This window comes from Falco cherrug, chromosome 3, assembly GCF_023634085.1.
Source record: "Falco cherrug isolate bFalChe1 chromosome 3, bFalChe1.pri, whole genome shotgun sequence".
NCBI classification, from domain to species: Eukaryota; Metazoa; Chordata; class Aves; order Falconiformes; family Falconidae; genus Falco; species Falco cherrug.
In genome coordinates, this window is record NC_073699.1 from 55,642,871 (window position 1) to 55,666,003 (window position 23,133).

Here is a 23,133-nt window from a genome sequence, read left to right on the forward strand (position 1 = left end):
AGAAATACTTCAGGTGGTAGGTAGTCATTTACACATCTCTCCACTGAAGCACGTTTCTTGGTGTCTGTGACTAGTAAGAGGTTATTGAACAAGTGACATTAACAACATCTAATCTATATTGACTATAACAACAATAAAGCCTTTTAAGTCTAAAGGCTAAAATTTTGTTTTAAACAGCAACTTCATATCCAGTAAGCATATGTACAAGACTGTCTTCTGAACATGTTAAGAGGTAAAAAAAAAAAAAAGAAAAGAAAATAAAAAGAATTGTAAAGCAGCAGAACATCATACCCTTTCCTCTTTAAAGAGGGAGAAAAAAAATGGTATCTTAAGTTTCTAGCATTTGGTGTTCCAATTTCAGCCATTTAACCCACAATTTGAAATAAGCATCACCTGGTGTTTCCAAAAAGAGGTCCTACAGAGCATAGGAGTGGTTTAAAACTAGTAATGAATCTTTGAGGTGGGGAAAGTGAGATTAATTATATACGGTTTATTATAGCTCTAGGTATACATATTTTTGCCTCAGTAGATGCTCTCAAGTCATAGAAGAGTTTATGCTGAAAGGTGACCTGTGGAAGCCACCCGGTCCAGCCCCCTGCACAAAGCTCGGCTAGTGAATACTAACGACTAGTTCCAACAATAACCAGACATGCATTGAAACAAGACTACAGTCCTTTTGGTCTAAAAAAAATAAACACAGTCATTTATTTTTCATCCTATTTTTGCCCTCAGTGGAAAGCCTGAGTTTAGTTTTACTTTAGATAGGAAAGAAGAGAGAGAAAGTAAAGGTCTAAAATTGGTCAAATGGCAATGAAAAGCTTGTTTTTACTGTCCTGGCTCTTCCAAGGACAGGCTATTTAAGCCATGCATTGGCCAGAGGGCATTAGACAAAACAAGGCAGGAAGCCCATTCTAGATGATGAATCTGTGCCACCTGTTTGCACCACTCTTAAACTTACCCAGAGTCACTTCTTTCTCTGCTTTGTGAGCTCGTCTTTTCCTCAGAAATTCATCCTTGGGTTTTTACCAGCTAAACACACAATATACTTTCAGCAACCCTTCCTTCTATCCTGCTCCAACCTCCTACTTCAATGAGGCAACCCTGACACACAACTATGCTGGAATAAACAAAGTATATTTTACAGCTATATTATAGATGAGGCTATATTTTCAGTATATGGACTATCAGTGACTTCAGTTACTAAATTTTTAGTTTTCAAACACACTATACTCAGACTTTTCTTTCTACATCCAGTCATATACTTTTAAAAGCTGGAGGGAAAGTAAAAGTCTTCTTGTGGGGCAGCGTTGTCTCCAAATCTGAATTCTCACAACCCAGACAGAGCATGAAATCAATCACTCTCTTCTGGTAATAAGTTTGGTCTTTTTCAATGAGCCACCACATTGTCACGAATCACCAGCTGTGGCTCAGGCCACAACATGTGTTGCAACCAAGAAGACTTTCTTTCCCAAGCAGAGTCTGTGGCTCTGTAAAGAAATCCAACAAACCTTTCCTCCTCTTCTGTTACTGCTCGAGACTTTTTTTTTTTTTTACTGCTCCCCACAAAACATACGCTACTTTGAGTCAGTCTCAGTACATTAGTATGGTTTGTTTTGAAGCAGCAGTTTATAATAATCCACCACCATGCTGCAATCCTTTTAAAGGGACAAAGAAAGCTGTATTACCAGAAGATTATTTTTTCCCCAAGTTTAGAAGTGTTTTGCTTTGGAACGCCCAAAGTCAGAGTCAGATACTCACAATTTCTTAAAGCCAAATCCAAGACCCTACGCCAATTAGAAATGGAAGCCTCTCAGACAGAAGCACCCCAATGCACTACCATGAACTTATACAGGACAAGAAATGGGTGAAGTCGTAACAGCATTTCAGCTCATCAACAACTGTTTACCTTTTTTCAGGAAGTTTTAGAAAAGGAACACCTGCAGTTATATTTTGTCCTATACTCAACAAACTTGTTCTCTGTGACCATTAGCACTGAATTGTTCAGACAGAAAACATATTGTATACCTGTCCATAACTTGTAGCTATTACTGTTATGATGAACCAAACTGGGTTCAGTGTTTGTCCATATAACAGTTTAATGTCCTCACATAAGGCCCAACTGTCCCCAACTACAACAGTACAACCCCAACAAAACTAAAGGTACAAGTGTAATTGAGGCCAGAATTTACTGATAGATAAAGCAAATAACCACAACAGATAGATTTGTATGTGCCAAAGCTGAACTTTATAAAGTTGGGTTTACTTTAACTGAGCTAAATTTAATCTGGAGTTCAACAGAAGCGAAAGGAAGTTCCTCCTGCTATCCTGAAAGAAGCTATCACTTTCACACAACAGCAGCACACTAGTACATCTATACAATCTTGTTATAAAATTCATTCCTCCACACATTTTTTCTTAAAAAAGTGTACACTCAAGACTTCTCCACAGACACACTCTTTAGAGCACTAAATTGACTACTACAATTTAGTAGTAGAACTGACTACAGCCAGTTCCTACCAAAACTTTTGTTAGGTTTACACATATTTGAAACATGCAACGTTGAAACGAAGGATTCCCAGGTACGTCTTTAGTGAGAAGAAAGTTGGCAACAAATTCCAGAACAGGCCTTGCCTGCAATTTGCAACTTCCTAGATTGTCACATACCTCTAAATGAATCTGAAACCTGACTAAGGCACTTGTGGTTTAATGCCATGGTATTGCACGTCCAGGGGCAGAAAGGGAAAAGCCACATACAGGGAAGCTGCACTCCAGTCCACCAGGAAAGAAGTTGGAAGAATCCCACAAAGACCAGTTCTCCCATGAAATCTCAACAGTTTCATAGACTCATAGAATGGTTTGGGTTGGAAGGGAGCTTAAAGATCATCGAGTTCCAACCCCCCTGCCATGGGCAGGGACACCTTCCCCTAGACCAGGTTGCTCAAAGCCCCATCATCCAGCCTGGCTTTGAACACTTCCAGGGATGGGGCATCCACAGCTTCTCTGGGCAACATGTTCCTGTGTCCCACCACCCTCACAGTAAAGGATTTCTTCCTAATTTAAGTCATAGTTTAAGTCATGTTGAACAGCCTTGCTGAGGACAGAGCAGGGATAGGCAGCTGCAGAGGCTTAGCTACTGTATGGGAACCTATTAAGCTTTGGTTTTAATATAGTCAACCCCTAAACCAAGTTAATCAGAAGATTTTCCGTTATAAATTACTTCTGCACGCTGCTGTTTGATGGCAGCACAGGGTGGGTAGAAGGAGGCTGGCTGTCTTCACATATAGGAGTGCTCACTCCTTCACTGCATTTAGAGTTTACCCCTTAAACCAATGCAGCCACCACACCATAGTGCCCCGCATATAGTGCGGTTTAAGGTTGCAGCGTTCACTGCTACTGCACATGGGGAAAATGTCACAGAGCAACGCTGACAGCACAGCACCGTACCGTGCCTCTCGAAGCCATGGGCTCATAGCCTCCAAACACAGTAGCACAGCAGTCATCTCATGCTGTGCTGAATCCATCCACATCAAAAACATTTTTTAATCACTGTACTGTTTAGTTGTCATTATTAATTCTGGTCTTGGGTGTCATTTTTATGTTACATGCATACTTTTACACCTCAGCATTTTCCCAGATTACAGGAGGGAAGCAGCGGAGGAACCAAACCAGCTAGCTAATTGCCCTTATGGTCTTACCATATATACTCTATATAAAGACACTGCATCAGTCACAGCACAGAAAACAGCTTACAACAATCTGAAATGCTATTCCTATTTCAGATAGGAGACAACCATGACAGTATTATCCTAATTATGTTAGTAACTTCCAATTATATATCCTTTCCCCCCCCACCTTAATTTTACCGAGAAAGAGCAAAAGCTGGCAGATCTACATGGTGGCATGATATGAAGCTTTTACCCTGCCAACTCGCTCTCTCTGCAGGGCTACCCATCAGACATAAGCTGAGCAAACTGGGAAGAACTTCTTGAGTACGATCCCATGAATTATTGGCTTTTTACACTAACTTCTACCCTAACAATAATTACCTTGGTTTTGCCACACCTATCCCTATTACTGTCCATCTTTCTATAATGGAGATAGGACAATACAAAGCCTTACAGGGCAGCTAACCAATCCTCTTGGAAAGGTTTTGGATAACTCTCTGAAATACATGGAGCCTAGATTGCACACTGGTACCTATCAATAGCCTAGAGGGAAAAAGAGGACAAGGACAAGCACTGCAGAATACACGGCTGTGTAAATAAATACACAACAGGCCTCCAAAACTCTATAGGGTTCTTTTCGTGAACTTCAGATTTCTAAAGCCTGTCAGCATCTCTCACAATATTACTCAGAAACGCAACCCTGTAGGACACTCCTCTTTAGTATAATACCCTCTTCCTAATGAAAGAGGGTACTTTTCCTTCTAGGATTATGATGCCCATTGCTTTTTTTGTTTGTTTTGGTTTTGTGAAGAAAGGAAAAGAAAGCAAGCTTATTGCAGTCTTACAATCTTATCATTGCTTCCGGCAATTCAATCAGACAAAAACCTATCAGTTTTTTTATTGCTTTAGTTCAATGAGAAAGAAATCAGACCTATCAAGCCCGCTGTCCAAAAATATTCCCTTTTGTCCTTGGTGTCTGCAAGACATGAAGTCCTACTTGCTACTCAGGACTTTCGCTTCCACCTCACTTTTGCTCACAAGCTCTGCTGGATCTTCCACTTTGAAGAGACCACACAGAACACATCCAGATTTCTAAAGACTTCTCAGAAAAACTCTATACTTTTTCTGTATTGATTCTTTGTCTACTGCATCTTCCTCTGGCAAGGAACAGCACAGTCCAATGGTTCCAGACATCAGTACAAATACTGTTTCCAAAGTTTCCAAATAGTTCCTGCTTTTACTATTACTTCTCCAGTGCTTAAAAGCCTATAAAGTCTTCAGTACAAAAGTAAGTCTTATCCCATCATATCCCATCAGTTAGTTGCTCTTGTTAAATTTCATTAAGTATAAAGTTCCTGTTTAAAAAAAATAAAATAAAAATCAAACAAACAATAACTTACGAGTTGACAGACACATCTGCTTCTAACTTCCAATTTTTTTTCTAAAACAGTTTGATATTGAAAGAAAGTAAGGACTAATATCTTATTATTGATGACAAATAAAAGCCTGAGAGCACTATTTTGGCCACTACTTAAGTTACTGCTTCCTATTTGTACCATACAAGCATCTTAAGGGATACTGGCTTGTTGGAACCCAACGTACTTTAATTTGAATGGAGCTATGCAAGAGGGAGTAAAGGGAATCTTAAGTAGCACTGGCAGAAAAAAAGTTCCGGAAACTTTCAGATCAAAGGGGTCTCTGCCTTCACACGGAGCACTTTTTTTTCAGAAAGTGAAATAAAGAAACTTTATTTTCAATTCAGTTTCCCAAGGCTTTTTACTGAGCCAACACTGCAGTTCCACCAAAAGTAAATGCATAAAGCAAACACAAACCCCTAAATCAACCCGACCACCAAGAGCATTCAAAAATAGCTTTATGCTATTTATGCATGCAAGACAGATTTTGTGTAACAGCCGCTACCTCTACAGAAGAGGATAAATGCAGGCATTTACTCTTATGCTGGGTTTTAAGAGCACCTATCCAATAAGTCGAATGGAAAACATAAGGAATAGTTAGAGGCTATAAACAGTTAAAAACAAAACCAGCCTTTGGTAGATACTGAAAATGCACATATTGCATATGATGTGCCTATACTTGGAAGAGGTTTATCTTCAAGGCTGCAAAGCGGGAAAACTTTGGTGCAAAGCTTGCTTAATGATTTCCTTTACCTTGTAGTTTGATACTCTGTGCTGAGCAATTACAGTTAGTTTTTCTAGGAGCCCTCGTAATCTCTCCTGTGTAGCGTGGGAGATCAAGTTCACAACATCAGAGTTAAGTTCCATAACGTCATGCCTTTTACCTGTGGAAGCAGAGAAAATCCATTACGTGTTTTAGTAGTAGCTGATAATTGAAATAATTAGCACAGCAGGTATTCTGTTCCCCCTGGAAGTCATACCCATTATGAATAAAGGTTTGGAGATTATGATTTTCCTGGTAAAGTCACAACTTCAAAGATCTTAGACATTACATTAATAAAACTTAGCCTGGAGCTTCAGAAAATATAGACATTGTTTCACTTAGCCTCCAGAACCACTCTCCTTGCAAGGTCATTTATAGGACAAAGTTAATAAGAACACAAATCAAGCTTCATGTTCGGGGAGGGGGAGAAGCGGTAGCCGTAGAAATTAGTGCCATATTCTGTTAATTCCAGTAATTAAAAAAAATGGAGAATTACATTTTGCCCTGCCTGACACTGTGCTTGTTAACAACTCATGACATTTATTCGATGAACAGGGATGGTTTTTGCAGCGTACTCCAGGCATACGGGACCCTCACACCTGCCTTGACCGACCAGCACAGGGCAGACAGACTCAACCATCCCACAGCAGCAGCTCGGACAACACAGATCAAATCCAGCTGGGGTCATCATGCCATCACCTTCAACCTTTTCTCTCGGGCTGCCACTGCCTCTCTGCGTTTCAGCAGCTGTGACTGAGGCTGCCGACAGCTCCAGGCAAAGCTGTGCCAGCCCTGCACCCAGAGCTGGGCATCACCTCTGCAACCTTCCTGCGGCTGCAGGCTGCTGACAGAGAAGCCTTCCTCTGGTTGACACCATCGATCACTCAACACGACTCTGTCAAGACACCTGGATGGCAGTGACTTTTCCCTGGTAGGCATGGCAGGCAGCAGTTTCACATGCCTCATATGCTGTACCTGTCAGAAGCACTTTTCCTTGCCCCTTGCTGCATTTACAGCAGCTGTAATACTTTATGATGCAATATACAGCACGCCTTCAAAACCCATTTCAGTATTTATTACCAAGTGGAGTGTTAAGAATGGATAAACAGTAGACAGTAAAAAACCTAATAATCTATTTCATTTGCCTTTGTTACTCTAACTGAAAATGAATAACAATCTCGCAAGACAGGGAGAATCTACAGTGTTTTCCCAGATACCATGAAAGTGTTCCCACTATTTGATCTTGGGCAATAAGCATCGGCCTTTTCATGAGCTGAGTTCAAAGCTCATTTCGCTCAAGCACCTTTCAGCACTTCCTCATCAGTTTCTCACTAGACTATCAGAATACTGAAACACCAACTTAAAGACAAAACAAAATCCTTCCAGACCTGAAGACCTCCCTGCACACACACACACACTTCCTAAACCAGAGGGCTCTGTTCAAAAGCAGAAGCGTTCATTTTCTGAATTGCTGTACTCCCCGACAGTTTTCCTTGCAATCAAAATGCATTTCATTTATGACATGAATTATTATCATTACTAATGTGGAACAGCTACCATGCCAGCCATGAAACAGCCAGGCTTGTATCTTCTATCTTTCAATGAATTGTTTTCACACTCCAAACCAGAAAATCATTCTAGAAAAGTACTTTCTCTTCATGTTTTTGTAGAGCTCTTTGGTTTTCTTTATATCCACTTCCTATGAATGACTGGTTAACTCTCTTGTGAATTTAAAGTATATCTTCTAGGCACCAGTTTTGCTCTGTATTTTCTCTTTTTCCACTAATAACACAGCACTTACTTCACTCAGCTATGCCCCATACAACTCAGATGGCACATCTGGCACAGGATGTATTGAGCTAGCAAGTAGTATTTGCAGGTTAAATGCTCGTCACAGGCTAGCTGCTTAGTTTGGACTAAGAACCAGTTGTGTGTAGAAACAGAAAAACTTCGTGATCAGGTAGTTAAATCACTGCGACAGAATTATGGCTGCATGTATGAACCGCAGGCTTTCTTGAATGCTCAGCTGTAAAACTCACTGTTCCAGTGTGGCAAGAGAGACACAAGCCAGGAGTTGAGCAACAGTCATCCAGTTTGCAGTGGACTGCAGTGGTACCAATCAGTGTGGTGCTATACAAACGCATGCTCCCTGCTCTGACATAATACAACATTGCTAAGCAACAGTTATTACTTTGCTCAGAAACTAACAGCTGAAATGATACATACACTAAAACTTCCTATTACAGTTCAGTCACAGGCATTCAATGTACATTCCACAGTATTATTCACAGATACAGACAAAGAGCTTTAACAACACTTTTGTATAAAGCTAATGAAAGTTTTTTCCATAGAGGGAGTCATAAACAAAGGTCTGCCCTGTGTGTATTGGCAGTTGAAACTTTGTCCTAATGTTGATCAATAAAGTAGATATACCTGAACAGGCAGAGAAACGCAGAAACTGTTAACAAAGTCAGGGTAATTCATCAGGGAAAAGCCCACTGAAGTGTTTTGACACTAGCATCTATACAGTTGTTAAGTGTTTCATTAAATTTAAGAATAATAAAGTTGCTCACTTCTCCCATGTTAAAGTGGCACCACCCATTTCTTTTTTCTACTTGTGCTTAAGGCTATTCCCATTAAAAAAAAAAAACAAAACCAAAAACCGAAACACCTCACAGACAGTTGTTTCCTGCAAGGGGAAGTAAAAACTCAGTATGGTTTGGTAGAAACACATAAATTGAGATGGCAGATCTTAATAGTTCTAGCTCATCCTTCAAAGATTGGAGGGTGGCTGATGAAACAGGCAAGGAAATACTACATCCATATATATGTTACGTATGCTTTGCTCTCACCTATGTTCAAGATCTTCTTCTGAAGCGCTTCCGAGGACAGAAAAGGTTCATCTGCACAAGAGCGGATCACTGTACCAATGAGTTCAGAGTTTGTTGCCAAAATGCATGCATTCTCCTCGTTAAGATTGACCCCAGCCATAGAAGTCACATCATTTATGTCATCTTCATCTCTACTAAAGAAAAAAACCCAACATTTTATGCTTCGTTCAAAATAAAGAAAAAGCCTCTTGACTATCAACAAACAGCTATATTCATGTATCTTGGAGGCTACCCCTATCCAACAGATGTTTAGTGTGGCCGTGGACAGGGACAGACAGCTCCTAAAAGCATTCACACTTCAGTCAAGTGCCTCAAACATTAGCTTGACTAATGCCTTAGTTGCTAGGCACACAGATCCTTTATATGAAACTGAAATTTTGAGCAAGCTCAGAAACCAAGGACTGAGGTAAACCTGAATTGAAAGTCTCCACAAGTCCCCCACCCTGCACCACTGCTCTTACAGCCTGAAATTTGTTCTGAAACTCCTAATTCACCAGGTAGAAGCAAGCGTTGAATCAAGTTGAATATCGACTCATTGAACTAAAAGCCCATTTTCAGAGATGCCTATCTTACCAACTTAAGCTTACAACACAAGCTTATTAGCACAGACCTGATCTTCACTTTTCTTTCACTGAGTTCCCTTAAAATATAACACATAGACACTCTTTTGTCTATATACTAGAACCAACCCACATCCTCCCCTTTGAATCAGTCCTACCATACAGTATTTTTGTACAGAAGCACAGCATCCTCTCCACTATGAAGAACAGCGGCAGAACTCTACTTAACATCCCTTAATTGGCTGGATTCTGCTGTAGCAGCTTTGGACTATGCATTCAAAATAAAAACTCAAATCTGGCGTACCTAGGGCTAACAACTCAGACTAGTTATAATCATGGTAAAGCTCATGTTAAGCTATTTTTTAAAAAGATCATTTAAATTAAAAATATTGAATGAATCTTATATGGGAAACATACTTGCAAGACTTTGGCAGTGAAAAGATCAAAGTTATTTTCAAATACCTTCAGATCATCAGGAGAAAGCCTTCTTGCTTCATAAAGTCACAAACGCCCTAATGGTGACTTCAAGGGTTTAGGACTAATCCAGAAAGTCTTAGTATTAATACAGACAAGTGGAAACACTCAATCTGAAAGCCTTTTGAATTGGAAAACAAAGAAAACAAAACCAAAATGCAAACACACCCCTCTTGAAAAGTATTCTCTGGCAAGGTTTGATAAAGTTCATCTTCAGAAAACACCTCACTCTCGAACAAGCGGTTAGCCAGAAACTTGCCATTCTTACGTGAAATGGGATCTCTCAGAGGCTGTCTTCTGACTGACAACAGGAAGAAGTTCAGATACCTTCAGCATGGGTTGGGTTTGAGCAATACTCAAAAGACACAAGAAAATGGAATGTTTTTCTTAAACTATAGATGGATTTTCTTCTTTGGGTTTCAATACGTTTCTATGGTGCAAGTCTTCTCCCACAAACTTCAGGAAAGAAGCCTGGCTAGGAAAGGAATCCAGCCTTCCCCTACCCCTCCTGCCATTCATTTGTGTGTCCTCATGGCTAGGACTTTCTGTGTGATTCATTCAGGGAAAAGGAGACCTAACAAATTCTCAAACCAGCTTAATTCACGAAGCCTACCTAGATACTATAGCTTCCTGACTAGGCTTGTGCCCCAAATCCATCATGGTAAGAAAAGCACTAAATCCCAGGACTGTCGGAACAGTTAGATAACCACAGTTATGATTCAAAGCTGAAGTCAGCAATGCCACAAGTGCTTCCTTCCTCCTATCCCTTTCACAACCAGCACCTGAGCAGTTTCAGGCATATACTCCTGCTCTCAGCCCAGCACAGACCCCTATCTTTCAACAAGCCTGTAAATGAATGGTCACTGCGTGATAATTGAGTGCGAACTCATCTTCACAAGTATACTCCAAGTATATTCCTTTTCTTATTGGCCACTGCAGAAAAGTCTTTGCTGGTGGCAGAGACAAGAATCCCACCAAAGTGCAGTGACTGCCATGGATCTGCTGATAAAGATTACAAAATCAACACAACTAGCATCTAGAACACACATCATAAGCTATCAGAGCTGCAGATGCCAGAAGCTGGCATTATCCCAGTGGAGCTGTTTAAGCCATCCAAGGAAGGATGCTTGCACCTCAGGTACACCTGTATTAAAAACTTTGTGTGTATATATATATGTGTGTATATATATATAAACACACATGTACGTATTTTTAATATATATATATTTATATAATATAAAGCTGTAGTTTTAGTAAATAATTTTAGCTTTTCATCTGGCCACATACTCCAAATACGGAAGCAAGGAGGAGGTAAACTTCTACACTATATATCTATCTACCTTTCTACATACACAAGTTTCAGTTCCTTACAACCAGCCTTACAAGAGCTTATACGCAAGCAGACATCTCTGTCTCTGCTGTTTTTAAGGACCAATTCTAACTTCTTCACTGTGGGACATAAAATTGCATTAAGCCACTGAGTCACTAGCCTTGAAGAAACATTAATTTGCACCTATGAAAACACTGCTGTGCTTATTTTACTTAACCCAAAGAAACTACCATTACATTTCCTTAGAAGAAGTGTTCCCTAAAGAATAACGTAAATTTCAGAAGCCACGCTAAATTTGTACTTGTTACTATACTTTTTTCCTTGCTGTTCAAAGAAACCTCAATCATTTGAAGTAAGTATGTATCACATACTTTGAGTAAGCTACAAAAATCATTCTCAGGTGATAAATTTACATGCAAATGTTTCTGTTGGCTACTGACTTGCTTTCATTTTCAGCACTTCCTCCATAAAGCCCCTCTTTCACACCACTTCTTTTAATGGTTTTTGCATTTGATCATGTCACACCCAGAAATCAACAAGAAAAACTCTCCCGGCTGTTTTAAGTCTCCAGTGACGTAAGATTATCAGGACAAGGGGAAAACCTGAACACAGAGTTCTGAGTGTTACCCTGTATGAAGCCAGCTTTGATGCTTATACTGAATATTCCACTGGAAAAGCAGCTCTCAACAACCTCACATCTACGAATGTGCCTCCATCAGCTGAAAAATGAGTCTGTAGCACCCTCTGGTGTGTGACCAACACACATCTTCTGAATCTATATTTACTCCATTTTACACAACAGTCAAAGGGAAAACTAGAAAGACATGCTTAACCCAAGCCTCCGTGCACCATCACAGACAGCTAACATGGGACAGAACAATTCCAGCAGAGCGAGAACCACCAGTGCTCCACAACCACCACAGCGCAGGAGAAGCAACTGCCCAGATGTTCTCCACTCTGCTGTCTCGCTCCTGTTTTTCTGCCAGTCGAGACTGCTAGTACCTTCCGGACAAAACGCACAAGTCAGAGTTGTATGTCCTTTGGCAAACCACACTATTAAATAGAATAGATGCAAAACAAATATTTGAAGATGCAAATATAGCACATACTTTACAGAAGTATGTAGAGCAGTTTATAAAGATCTTGATGTTTTAAAAACAGACTGCCCATTACAATACATGCCATGGGGCAATCAAGTGCCAGCAATGCCCATGCTTAGCTGAAGTAATTTCTAGAAGTTTTTCTTTAATAGGAAAGGCAGGGTGGGGAATCACCATTTTTCTTACTGCTCATCTCAAGCAAGCTAAAACAGTCCATTAACGAGCAGACAAGGTCAAATTGATGCTAAATACAGCTCGGTGAGTATTACATTCTTGAATCCTAACCTAACCTAGTCACACAATGGCAGAGGGAGTCAGGCTTGATGACATACTGCAATGACAGTACACAGTTTGAAGTGTCACACGTACAATCACATCAGTTACAAGATATGCTCTCTGCCCACAACAAATGTCATCACAAAACCAGAAAGAGGACCACGATGCTTCTCTCTGCATCACACATGACCAGCAGTTGCTGGATCACAGTCACAACGAATAGCTGTGCTGGGAATACTGGAAGTCAGAACAGAAGAGAGCAAACCACTTCACAGTTTACCAGGAATCATCTATTGCCCAGGCCAGATTAACACTATGTGGTGCTAGACCTGCTTGGAGAACAGAGATACTTGACCACAGGAAGCCAAAGGTTCATATACCTGAACCTGGGCAGTGTGTGCCTGAAGATTCTCATACATAGTTTTTAGTCAGAAACTTTAGTAGCAGTGAATAGAATAAGCACCAGGGTGTATCCAAAGACATAAATTCTTCAGAGACAAGAGAATTACCAGAAAAATTTAAGGCGAATTAGAGATTTCAAATCTGAATTCTCATGGCCTTATGAGTATCGTAATTCAAAAGCAAGAACAGAAATCCATCATGGATCACACTGTAAAAGCAGTGTTTTTCCTACACTAAGAATTAAACAATCCAGGGAAGGAACTCCAAGAACTCAAAACTTTTTCACATAAGCTAGTTGATATATTCCAATTGCAAGATCACAGAAAAAATAAAATGTTTGTCTTTTTTTGGTGGATTTTTTTCCCCAAACATCATTACCTGAAATTAGATCCCAAATTATATTCTGAAGTATACTTCATCAGAGCTTGAGGCAACTGAACAGAGCTATTACTTCAACACCAGCTTTTCATTTCAACTTCTGGCTACCAGTGTTTTCAGTGTTCACTGTATACATATGTTACTGTGAACAACAACAGCTCTCTGTCTATACCAGTTCACACAAAGCTGTAGCTTTCAAGAGATGAGAAGTCAGCTGAAAACAAGACAAAGGTGTCATGTCTGGTTTTACCCCTGGAAGAACAACTCCAAGCTTGCCTTGAAGTCTTAAGACCAATAACGCTTATGGCAGTCTGCACCTCTGTTCCAACATTACATTTCAGAGCTACAAAAATAATTTCTGCTTTTGAAAAGTTAATCAGTTACCAGAACTAAAAGCTTTAAGCACTCTTGTAATCTGAAGGCCTGAAGAATATGCCAGAAGTCATAATTAGAGGTGTAGTCAAAGACTTTCACCTCTACATACAGGAACAAGCTTGTAAGAGAAGCTAATAAAAGATTTTTAAATACAGCAGAGCTTTACACAGATTACCAAGCCAGTCCAAGTAACAGTTCAATGCTGTTCGGCTGCCTGTGAAAAACAGAGATTATATCTGCTTTAATCCTATAGAGAGCTTTTAATACAAGGTAACTTTGCTTTAGATTAGTTACCAGTACTTGCGGAATGGAGATCAATGTGTCTCCTCTACAACTGAAAAACCGATGTGTCGATGCACACTGTTCATATAATTACACTCCCGTGATAGCATGATGAAAATCCAACCTCATCAGGACAGTTTTCTTACATTAAGAATAATTAACATCTGCTATGAGGTCAAAAGTTTTAGTTTCCCCTTGCCGATTAGTATTATAACATGAAAAACACCTATCGAACAGGTTTCTTTAGAAAGTGCTTTTATTTGGGTTCCATTCCCACCTCCACACTTGCTGTCTGTTCCTTTTGTTCCTTCCTATAGTAAACTTCTGATATTGTTTATTTTTTACCTGAAGGATGTTACTCCGTTCTCTGTTATTTTAGCCTTCTGAACAGGAGATGCTTGAAGCGACAGAATTTTATTTCCTGGCAGGGTAATTTGTTTCAGAATGGAGCCTAAAAAAACCAACAAACCAAAAACAAAGAACATGCCATAATAGAAAGCAAAATGCTAAAGACAACTGTTTAATCGGTTTGTACTTCTAGCAAAGGCTACTGCAGACTCAGTAACAACTAATTAGGTCCGTTTCTTACATTCTATATGTTCTGTATAACCAAAACCCCTACGTGCTGTCAACAAACACCCTCCTCTGTGTCGACCAGTGTAAGGTTTTAGCAAAAACTGTCTGGCTGAGACAAACTCACATTATACATCAACCTTGACCTGTTAAATTTAAAAAGCAAAGTCATGAAACGACTCTCACAGCCATCACAGTTTAATGGAAGTTCACTGCAAGGAGCTTACTCACAGTATTTTAACAAGTACAAATGTTTGATTGACATGCTTTTACCAGGTGCCAGAAGGAGACACAGCACCAAATTTCTCATCAGAACTCCAAGCAGACAGTAAAGATGTTCAACTTATCGCACAGAGCTGGTTGCTCCTGACAGACAGCCACCTTCTTACATTCCTACAACCTACCAACAGCCTGCACTTATTTCTATACCTCAGCAGTCCTCTCCTTTTCCATGAAAGGGGTTTCACTTTACCTGCAGGAAAGTGGCTGGTTTGAACAAGTGTATTCTGTGGCATCCTCTTCTCAGCAGATGCCTGTAGGGTCAGCGTTGAGGGTTGCGGGAGCGTGGACACTTGCTTTACAATGGTTCCTGATGGTTGTTGGACTACCTGGAAGTGGAATATCCAATATCAAGAGTGATAAGAGCTAAACATACAGAGAAGTAAGTAGTATCAACACATTTAGCCAGAAGTGCTGCTGGGCATGTATACATGAAGTGCTGCTGGGCATGCATACATGCATTAAAGCAAAAGCAAACATCGTGCTCACAAAAACATCACTTTTTAAAAAAAATTCATGACAAGAAATCTTGTCAAGACAACCGGTGGTGAGCTTTAAGCTCCAGCTCATTCAGTGAGTTCTAACAGACATTTCGCCCCTATTCTCTGTTGTTAACCATAATAGATAAGTTTCACCAAGTATTTCACAATCCATTACACTAAGAGGCTTTCCTGTCTTGGTTAACAGACTTAACAATTGAATATGGAGTCTGCCTGCCAATAAGTTCAAAAGGGTAGGTATCACATATACCTAGTTAAAAGGAGAGAACACCAGAACAAACAGAAGTCTTACATGAAATCCTTTTCCTGACAAGAATTATGAGTACACACTATAAAGTTGCTAATGCATTTTTAGAGCCACAATATCAATTGTAAATTGAGATGCTGAGTTTGAAAGCATCAAGCAAAAGTACACTGAACACCAGTTAGGGGGAACACGAAGTACCAACTAGCAACACCTACAGCAAGTAGAGCTTCTACACAAAAACATTGGTACACTGCTGAAGGGTAAAAAGGAACAAGGGTCGATAGTTTTGTTTAAGGACGCTCTTGAAAGAAACAAAACCCAACAGCAGGATGTCATCATAACACAGACCTACAGGAACAGCGCATAAATACTAATTCTTCCTCTTCAGGGGCAACTATTAAAATACAAGAAAGTAATAAAATTGCAGCATCCTTAAAAGCCTCATTTCTATGCCTCCTGGCTAGTAGAACATGGGCTGCAACTTTTGATACATCCTTTGGAAAAGTTCTTGATTATAAGTAGTAAAAAGATGTGCTTTTACCAAAGCACAAAATAATCAGCATCTTCAGACTGAATCTTATTTTTAGCAGCAAGAAGCTAATACAAAGGAATTTCCAGGGTCAAGAGGCCACTTTTTCTCCTCTGCATCTTTTATTCTAACTTTAGAAAGTGTGAAGAGTGCTTGTACAGGAACACTGCGTAAGTTAGTTTAATGAAAGAATTGACATCTGTAATACTTCTGACATTAGGCTGTCTCCTGTCATCTAACTTCATATTTATCAGTAAACATCACCAGCATAAGCATCACACATTCACAAAAAGAGGTACTTTGTGTATCAAACAGTCAAGATACACCCACCCATCCCCATATTAATAGCATCGTGGTTTGGCATAGCAGCAGTAATATAGAATAATTGAGCTAAAGGTGGTGTCTGAAAACCAGGTAACAAAGAGACAGCTCTTGAGAAGAAACACAAGATCCCTGAAAGGAAAGAACCACACAAGAACAGGAACAGACTGTGACAGAGTCAAGGCTCACACATGCCGCGCTTCCTCGTGAAATAGTACGGACACTAACATTTGCTTCTGTATGTTTTTATCAAAGCACAGTTTGATCTTTCTGAAAAATCCCGTTTTCATACACTGTAAGTTACAAATAACATTAACAGCATCATTTATGTGTTCAGGTAATTACAGAGCCACTGACCAGCTCGGACAAACTACTCTCAGGCTCCACCAGCACCCACACTGACATCCACCTAGAGATCCTCCCTACCACCAGCTAGAACGATGCTTCATCTTCAGCATGCAACAGCACAGGAGGAAACATAAGCATTCAAGATTAGGCATGGCAGACAAAAGAACAGAGATAGGCAATGTTAAATCAATAGTCTAGGTGGAGACTGGGAAATAAGTCAAGTAACCAAGCAGACTAGACCAACGAGAAACAGAAAGGTTGCGCTGGTAATAAAGCAGATTTCCTGTTTGCCATTCTAGCTGCTAGACTAACAAAAACTGGAGGTCCTTGGGACTTGCAACAGGAGGGGGCAACAATCCTAGAATTTTTGACAAGGATCTAAAGAATAGATAACATCTTTGAGAAATAGTTATTGTCTCTTTTTTTCAGGTTAGCAGCAAGAAGTAAAGGGACTGTTCCTTTATGCCCCGTTAAATAGGTTGACAGAGACATCAGAAGAAAAAGCATCAACACAAGTAAAAAAAAAATTGCAATGCAACATCCAGCTGACAGCACAGAGACAGCTGCTTGAGAGAGGCTTTGATTAGCCTTACTTGAACCTGTTTCACATTCATAAAGCGAAGTTCAGAGATTAGCAGAAAGATGTTGAGGTACCATCACACGCTACAAGCAGTATTTACCTCGTGAAGAAAGCCTCACCAGCTGAATGGAAAAGCATACATCCAGGACAAAAAACCCTTGAAAAATAACGGAGGCGACTCGTCTGTTCAAGAAAGCCCAGCTCTAAGGGGACTCAAAACTAATAACTCACTAAGAACAAGCAGTTGGAACAGCACGAACACTTCATTCCTTTCTTCAACCGTCAGCAATGTCCAGGGAGAGCACCTCACTGGTAATTGCAGGGACAACACCATAAAATTCTTGCTCTTTATGCTTAATATGAAGCTGCAGTCTCACAGCACCCTTCCCGCCATTGGAGGCCAGTGTCTGGTAATGTAAATTTTCATTTATTGTGCTTTATCAAAAGACAAAGCAATACTATACCAAGACAAGCTTTATTTCCAAGATGAAACTTCTTTGTAAGCCAACGATCTCAAATGAGGCTGCATTACGAAAGTCACCAGGAAGGAACCCTTCCAAACATGGAACTCTCACAGCACAGGCATGAGATCAATCCCAACAGCATCCCTGAAGAACAGGTCCCTCAGCATCCGCTATATGAACCCAGAGGTTTTGATAAGCATGCTACAGAAATGAAAGTTACATTTTGCATCGGTTTGGTCACAATTTTAAAATTAAAATACTACCATACTGCATTCCCACACACCACCATTAAAACAGAGCTGGAACATGAAAGTTTGCTTTACATTCCTCAAGCACAAGAGACCTAAATTAGAAATGGGAATGCAGAGGGAGCGTATGGCATCAGAAAACCCTGCAGGCTGGAAAAGGAAATAAATTGCTGGCAGCATTGTATAGACAGATTTGCACAGCTGGCATGTGCTTCCTTTCAGCTGGCAGCAGGACCCTTCTGTTTAGGGAGGGGAGGTCCAGGTTTGTTTTCTTGTGGAAGGAAACAGACCCTCTGTCCTTTCAAGCAAAGGCATTAGGGAAGACCTAGAAGATGCAGCCACTTCTACTAACTTGTTCTTTGTGCTAATAGGTTGTCTGAACAAACACCAAACTCCTGATATGGCTAAGCTGCAAAGTGGTCAACTCAGCTCTTCGACTATGTCCAAGATCAAAATTAGATAGGTATTTTGAAGAGCAAATATTTTAACACTAAGCTTGTGATCTACAGAAATGAGGATAAAAACATGTTTTGTATGTAATTTAATGTTTGTAAGGCACAGTGAAGAAAAGCAATTGCAACAGGCTGCAATACTGCAGTAGTGGAGAAGGCAGAAGTAATTTTTTGAGTTCACCAATATCATATTCAAGAACTGTTTTGACTCCCCAGTTTAGTGTCAAGCTTCCTCATCTATTTGTACAGATGGTCAACCTTTCCCCTGGATTACATGACTTGCTGTGTAGCCAACAACCTGCTCTCCAAGCCTTGTACAACCTAAGAAGCCCTCATTTTCTTCTGGCTGAAATTTCAAATTTAGTCCTCAAAGACAGCAAGGTTACCAACTCCCTTTCCAATTTGGCTTTAGCTACTACTATCAAAGACTGTCACTGCATATGCTTGATAACTGTTGTTTTGTTTTTTAAACAAACCCACTCATAAAAAGTAGCCCCTATCCCCTTCACATAGCTGAAAGCTTTGCTCTTTTTAAGCAAATTTGGAAAGGTGAAAAGCTGGTAGTATAAGCTCTTTGTTTAGAATGCGGGATTCTTGTATTACATCCACCTTATACACTTTGAAAGGAAGAAAACTAAAAGAGGAAAACATTTTAGGGGTCTGAATACTGTTAAGTCAAGTATACACAATAAATAAACTACGAAGGGAATTCACACACGATGCCCTACTATACCTGTAGTAAGTAAATCTAGCTTCACAGGAAGTCTAAAGTTTTCCCCTCTTTTTAAGGAAAGAGATCTTTACAAGGAAGTCCTATTCAAGAATTGAGTTCTTTAGCTGGCAAAGGGAGACTATTCTCTCAAAATATGTGAGAACATTACTTAGTGAGTAGTGTGGTGTTTGACTGGTCCACCTCTATCTCAAACACCCATAAATCAAACCTAATGTACTTCACAATGTTCCTCTTTTGGGTATAGCTGTGATCCACAGTTTGTTGGTATTTAACATGAACATTAGCAAGAAGTTAACCTGTGCCAAGAAAAAAAAATGTTAACACATTGCTTTTGAGGGTATTGTTTTAATAAGACATTTATTCCTCCCAGAATTTGTTAGCTAATGAGGCCTGATAGAAAAACCTTACTTTTCGATGATTTCATAATTAACATGTCTTAGTAAATGCAGAGGTCAGAACTCTGCTCTGAAAAGCTCCTTGAGCTAGTCTGTACATTTCGGTTAACATATCACTAAACATCATCAAGTCACTTGTGCCTGCAAAGTATCCAAGGTAGGAACCACTAAGGTACAGACACTGGAATCCCTGGTGTCTAGCTGAGGCACAGCCCTAACAGGGCATCTAACAGTAATTAATGTAAGCATCCCATCAGCATTTTCTGTTTCTGACACTAGCATTTCCTGCATTTTCTTTCAGATAATGATCTGGCTTTCCTGCACGCGTAGCCAGGGTCAGAACTCTTATTCCCCCGTGTCTCAAGCTGGATGTTCAGTCTGGTGGAATGGTGATCAGCATGTCTTGCAAGAGACCGACCTTCCACCTTGGCTTTAGATTCACCTTTTCAGCAAGGGCTTAATAACCAATTAACTCATGACAGACTAGATTCATATGTTAATTAAAAAAAAAGCTAAGAATCAAATTGGTATCCTCTTTACAAAATGAAGAAGCCTGGTTACAGAGAAGTGAAGAAATTAATCTTACCAACTGTTTCACTTTAACCACTTGCTGAGCACCTACTGACTGCGCAACAACAGAGTTTGTCTGTGAGACTTTAATATTGATTGGGGTTCCAACGACCGGTTTCAAAGACTGCAGAGGGGTTGTGGCTGAAGATGCTGCTGTAGTGACCAGCAGTGGTTTTGCAGACTGGAGAGAGGACGTTGCTACTGCAGAGGTGAAGACTGGCTTGACAGTTTGGATAGCAGTCAGCCCTGACGTTGCTATTGTTGTGGTGAGGACTGAAGCTGCAGGCCGAAGAGATGCTGCCACCACTGCAGAAGAAACAGGCTTCACCGTCTGCATAGAAGCTGTTGCCGATGTGCTGGCAAGGGCTGGTTTTATAACTGGAGAGGCTGTGACTGTTACAGAAGACGGTGCTGCAGAGGTACAAGTCAAAAGAGCTTCTTGGGTTGGAGCTGGCTGCTGCATACACTGCTGGATAAAGCTCTGAGCATTGGGCATTAGCTGCCGTAAGGCAAGCATGCTTTTCTAGAAGAAAACCAAAAATCACTAGATGTAACATCAGCAGAGTCTTCCACAATACCGATACATTAACAACTGAATCCTCTCCTCATCTTCCAATTTAACTTTTCATGAGACAATAAATTACTTATTCCAAACAAGTTTCACTAGAATTCAGGCACTCTTAAATTGATGACAATACTGCTCAGTAAAGACCGCAAGAATCACCAAAACAGGCGGAACAAAGGTCAACAGTCACCACGGCTTCACTGCACATAGCAAATCCCACCTATAGGGAAACTCACCCATAACTTTGTTCTTTTGTTCAGATTTTTCAATGTGGAATTTATGTGTCAGAGTAAGACCACTTTAACTGCTCTACTACCTCAGAAAAATTTGTTTTGCCAAAAACCCTGCTATATTGTAACAGCTGTGTTTATTCCATAGAGCCTTTCTGACAGAGAACTACAAATTATCCAATAAAGTCAGAAACAAGCTCTGAAGATACCAGCACTTCTACACCAATACAGCTGTATCTACACTAGGGGGGGATACCACTTTAATAATGTCTGCGTAGCTGCAGCAGCACAACTTCAGCCAGACAGTTCCCTGCAACAGAACATTAGTAAGGGTATCTGGCAACACCTCATTTTTACTACAGCTGTGTTTGAGAAGGTTAATGGACAGAATAATTGTCAAGCCCTCTACAGATTTTCCCCTAGACTATGTACAATCTGTTATGGCTCAGAACCAGGGGAAATCAGTTCTGCAGCTACCTGTATATTCTCACAAATGCTTTTTTTCCCCCCCTCCAGCATAGTGATGTTGCTCTGGGCTTCACACAAAAGGAACGTCTCACATGCTAATTTACTAAGTGAACAAATTATTTGCACATCTGGACCTTCTGTGGCACACCTATTTCTAGTGTTCACTCCCTGTTCTTTTAAAAGGCTGCTCAGCTTTCCTCATGCTCCTGGATGCAATTTATTTATCAAACACATCCAGCACAGATTTGAAAATCAAGCAGGCTTCACAGCCAAGTCACTGTTCTTTTCCACTTATTGGAACAGACAAAACAAAACACATGCAACTTCATCAAAAACCTGCAGCTTAAAGATAAGAGACAACTCCAAAGAGTCCTCCCTAAAATTCCACTTCACTAAAAGTGAATTGGCAACAAGCTGTACCAAATTTCTTTCCAGACTTGAGCTGCAAGCATTTCCCCCCCAAATAAGGCCAGCACCAATCCTCACAGCACCTTAGAGAAGTGCTCCTGAAGTCAGCTTCCATTTGGCACTTAGCCCTGCCACTGCTGCTCACAGTTACAGACCAGACCTTACTGGCGTGTACCAACTACACCTCCTGATGACACTTCAGAAAAAAAGCTACCAGGGTGCAAGGCACAGGTAATGCTACAAAGTCAGCTATTTTTGACCATGATGTCTAAACATTTCAGAAGTCACAGTATCTCTTTGTTAATATAGCGTGCAACAGGGAGACAGCGCCTTGTCAAGGTTTATGGGGTATGGATACTGCCCAAAACAGAAAAGCCTAGGTGCTACCAGTATCTGGCAGCATGCTGCAAGAGAAACGTGCAATGGCTCTGCTGTGATAGGGCAGGGTCTGACACTTGCTGATGAACCCAACTCGGCTTCTGTGTAACTGCCTCAAGGTCTATGCACCAACTCCAGCAGCTCTCCACACTGCGGGATGGCTTATTAACTCAGGCTGAGCCCCTTCTGTGAGTGCATGAGGACAAGAGTACTGTGCTAAACCTTGGGGGCCCCAAAGGAGTGGAAGCATTAGCAAGTGCAGTGCGGCCGCCCCTCAAGTTCTCTGCATAAGCTAGTTTGGGGCTATCAGGGCTCACCAGCCCCAAACAAGGTCTAGCTGTGCCAGATCTAGCCTGGGTCTGCGCAGAGCTACTGAGTTCACCTGCACTGTTCTGGGAACACAGCACAGCAGGTCCCGTGCAGGCACAGCCAGCCCATGTCCAGTGGGGTTCATTAGCCGAGCCCCCGGATAAAGCAGCTACACTACTTCTGAAGCCAAACTTGCCCTGGCAGTTAGTAGAGCTCTGCTGAGATGCTGTGCAGCTCACAGGAAACCTCTGCCAGTCACACTGTCCCTGTACTCACAGTGAGCCCCATCCTTCTGCAGCCAGAGCTGCACTGGATGCAAGAAAGCCCATACCCTGAGCTGTCTGCTTTTCTAGCTTTTTCAGGGGCATTTAAGAAGCCTCCAGGAATTAAATAGAGAATAAACGACCAACATGAAAATTTTACATCAAGCCCTGCAGAGATGGCTGTAGTCTTCTAGACTCATGGCAAGCTTGCTAGCAAGCATTTAAAGGTTGCCACTGTAACAAAAATATTCATCCCACACTTGAACAGATTAACACCAGCCATCTAAAGCAGTATCAACATTATTACATACATTATTATATGTGCTGTCAAATAATAAGGAAGAGGACAAACTCCAGAAAAC

At 40.7% G+C, this 23,133-nt stretch overlaps 1 protein-coding gene across 2 annotated transcripts in view; it reads right to left on the bottom strand.

Annotated features, from left to right (window-relative positions):
- TAF4B (TATA-box binding protein associated factor 4b) overlaps positions 1 to 23,133 on the bottom strand; it is a 75,079-nt gene that overhangs the window by 27,471 nt on the left and 24,475 nt on the right. Inside the window, exons 7-11 of one of the 2 annotated variants that reach the window (XM_055705770.1) lie at positions 20,167 to 20,673; positions 14,957 to 15,092; positions 14,257 to 14,362; positions 8,696 to 8,865; positions 5,834 to 5,964 (exon numbers count right to left, since the gene is read on the bottom strand). In XM_055705770.1, the coding sequence (XP_055561745.1) occupies positions 5,834 to 5,964; positions 8,696 to 8,865; positions 14,257 to 14,362; positions 14,957 to 15,092; positions 20,167 to 20,673 (1,050 nt within the window). Of the gene's footprint in view, positions 1 to 5,833; positions 5,965 to 8,695; positions 8,869 to 14,256; positions 14,363 to 14,956; positions 15,093 to 20,166; positions 20,674 to 23,133 lie in introns of both variants that reach the window. The other variant, XM_055705769.1, reaches the window with a different exon arrangement.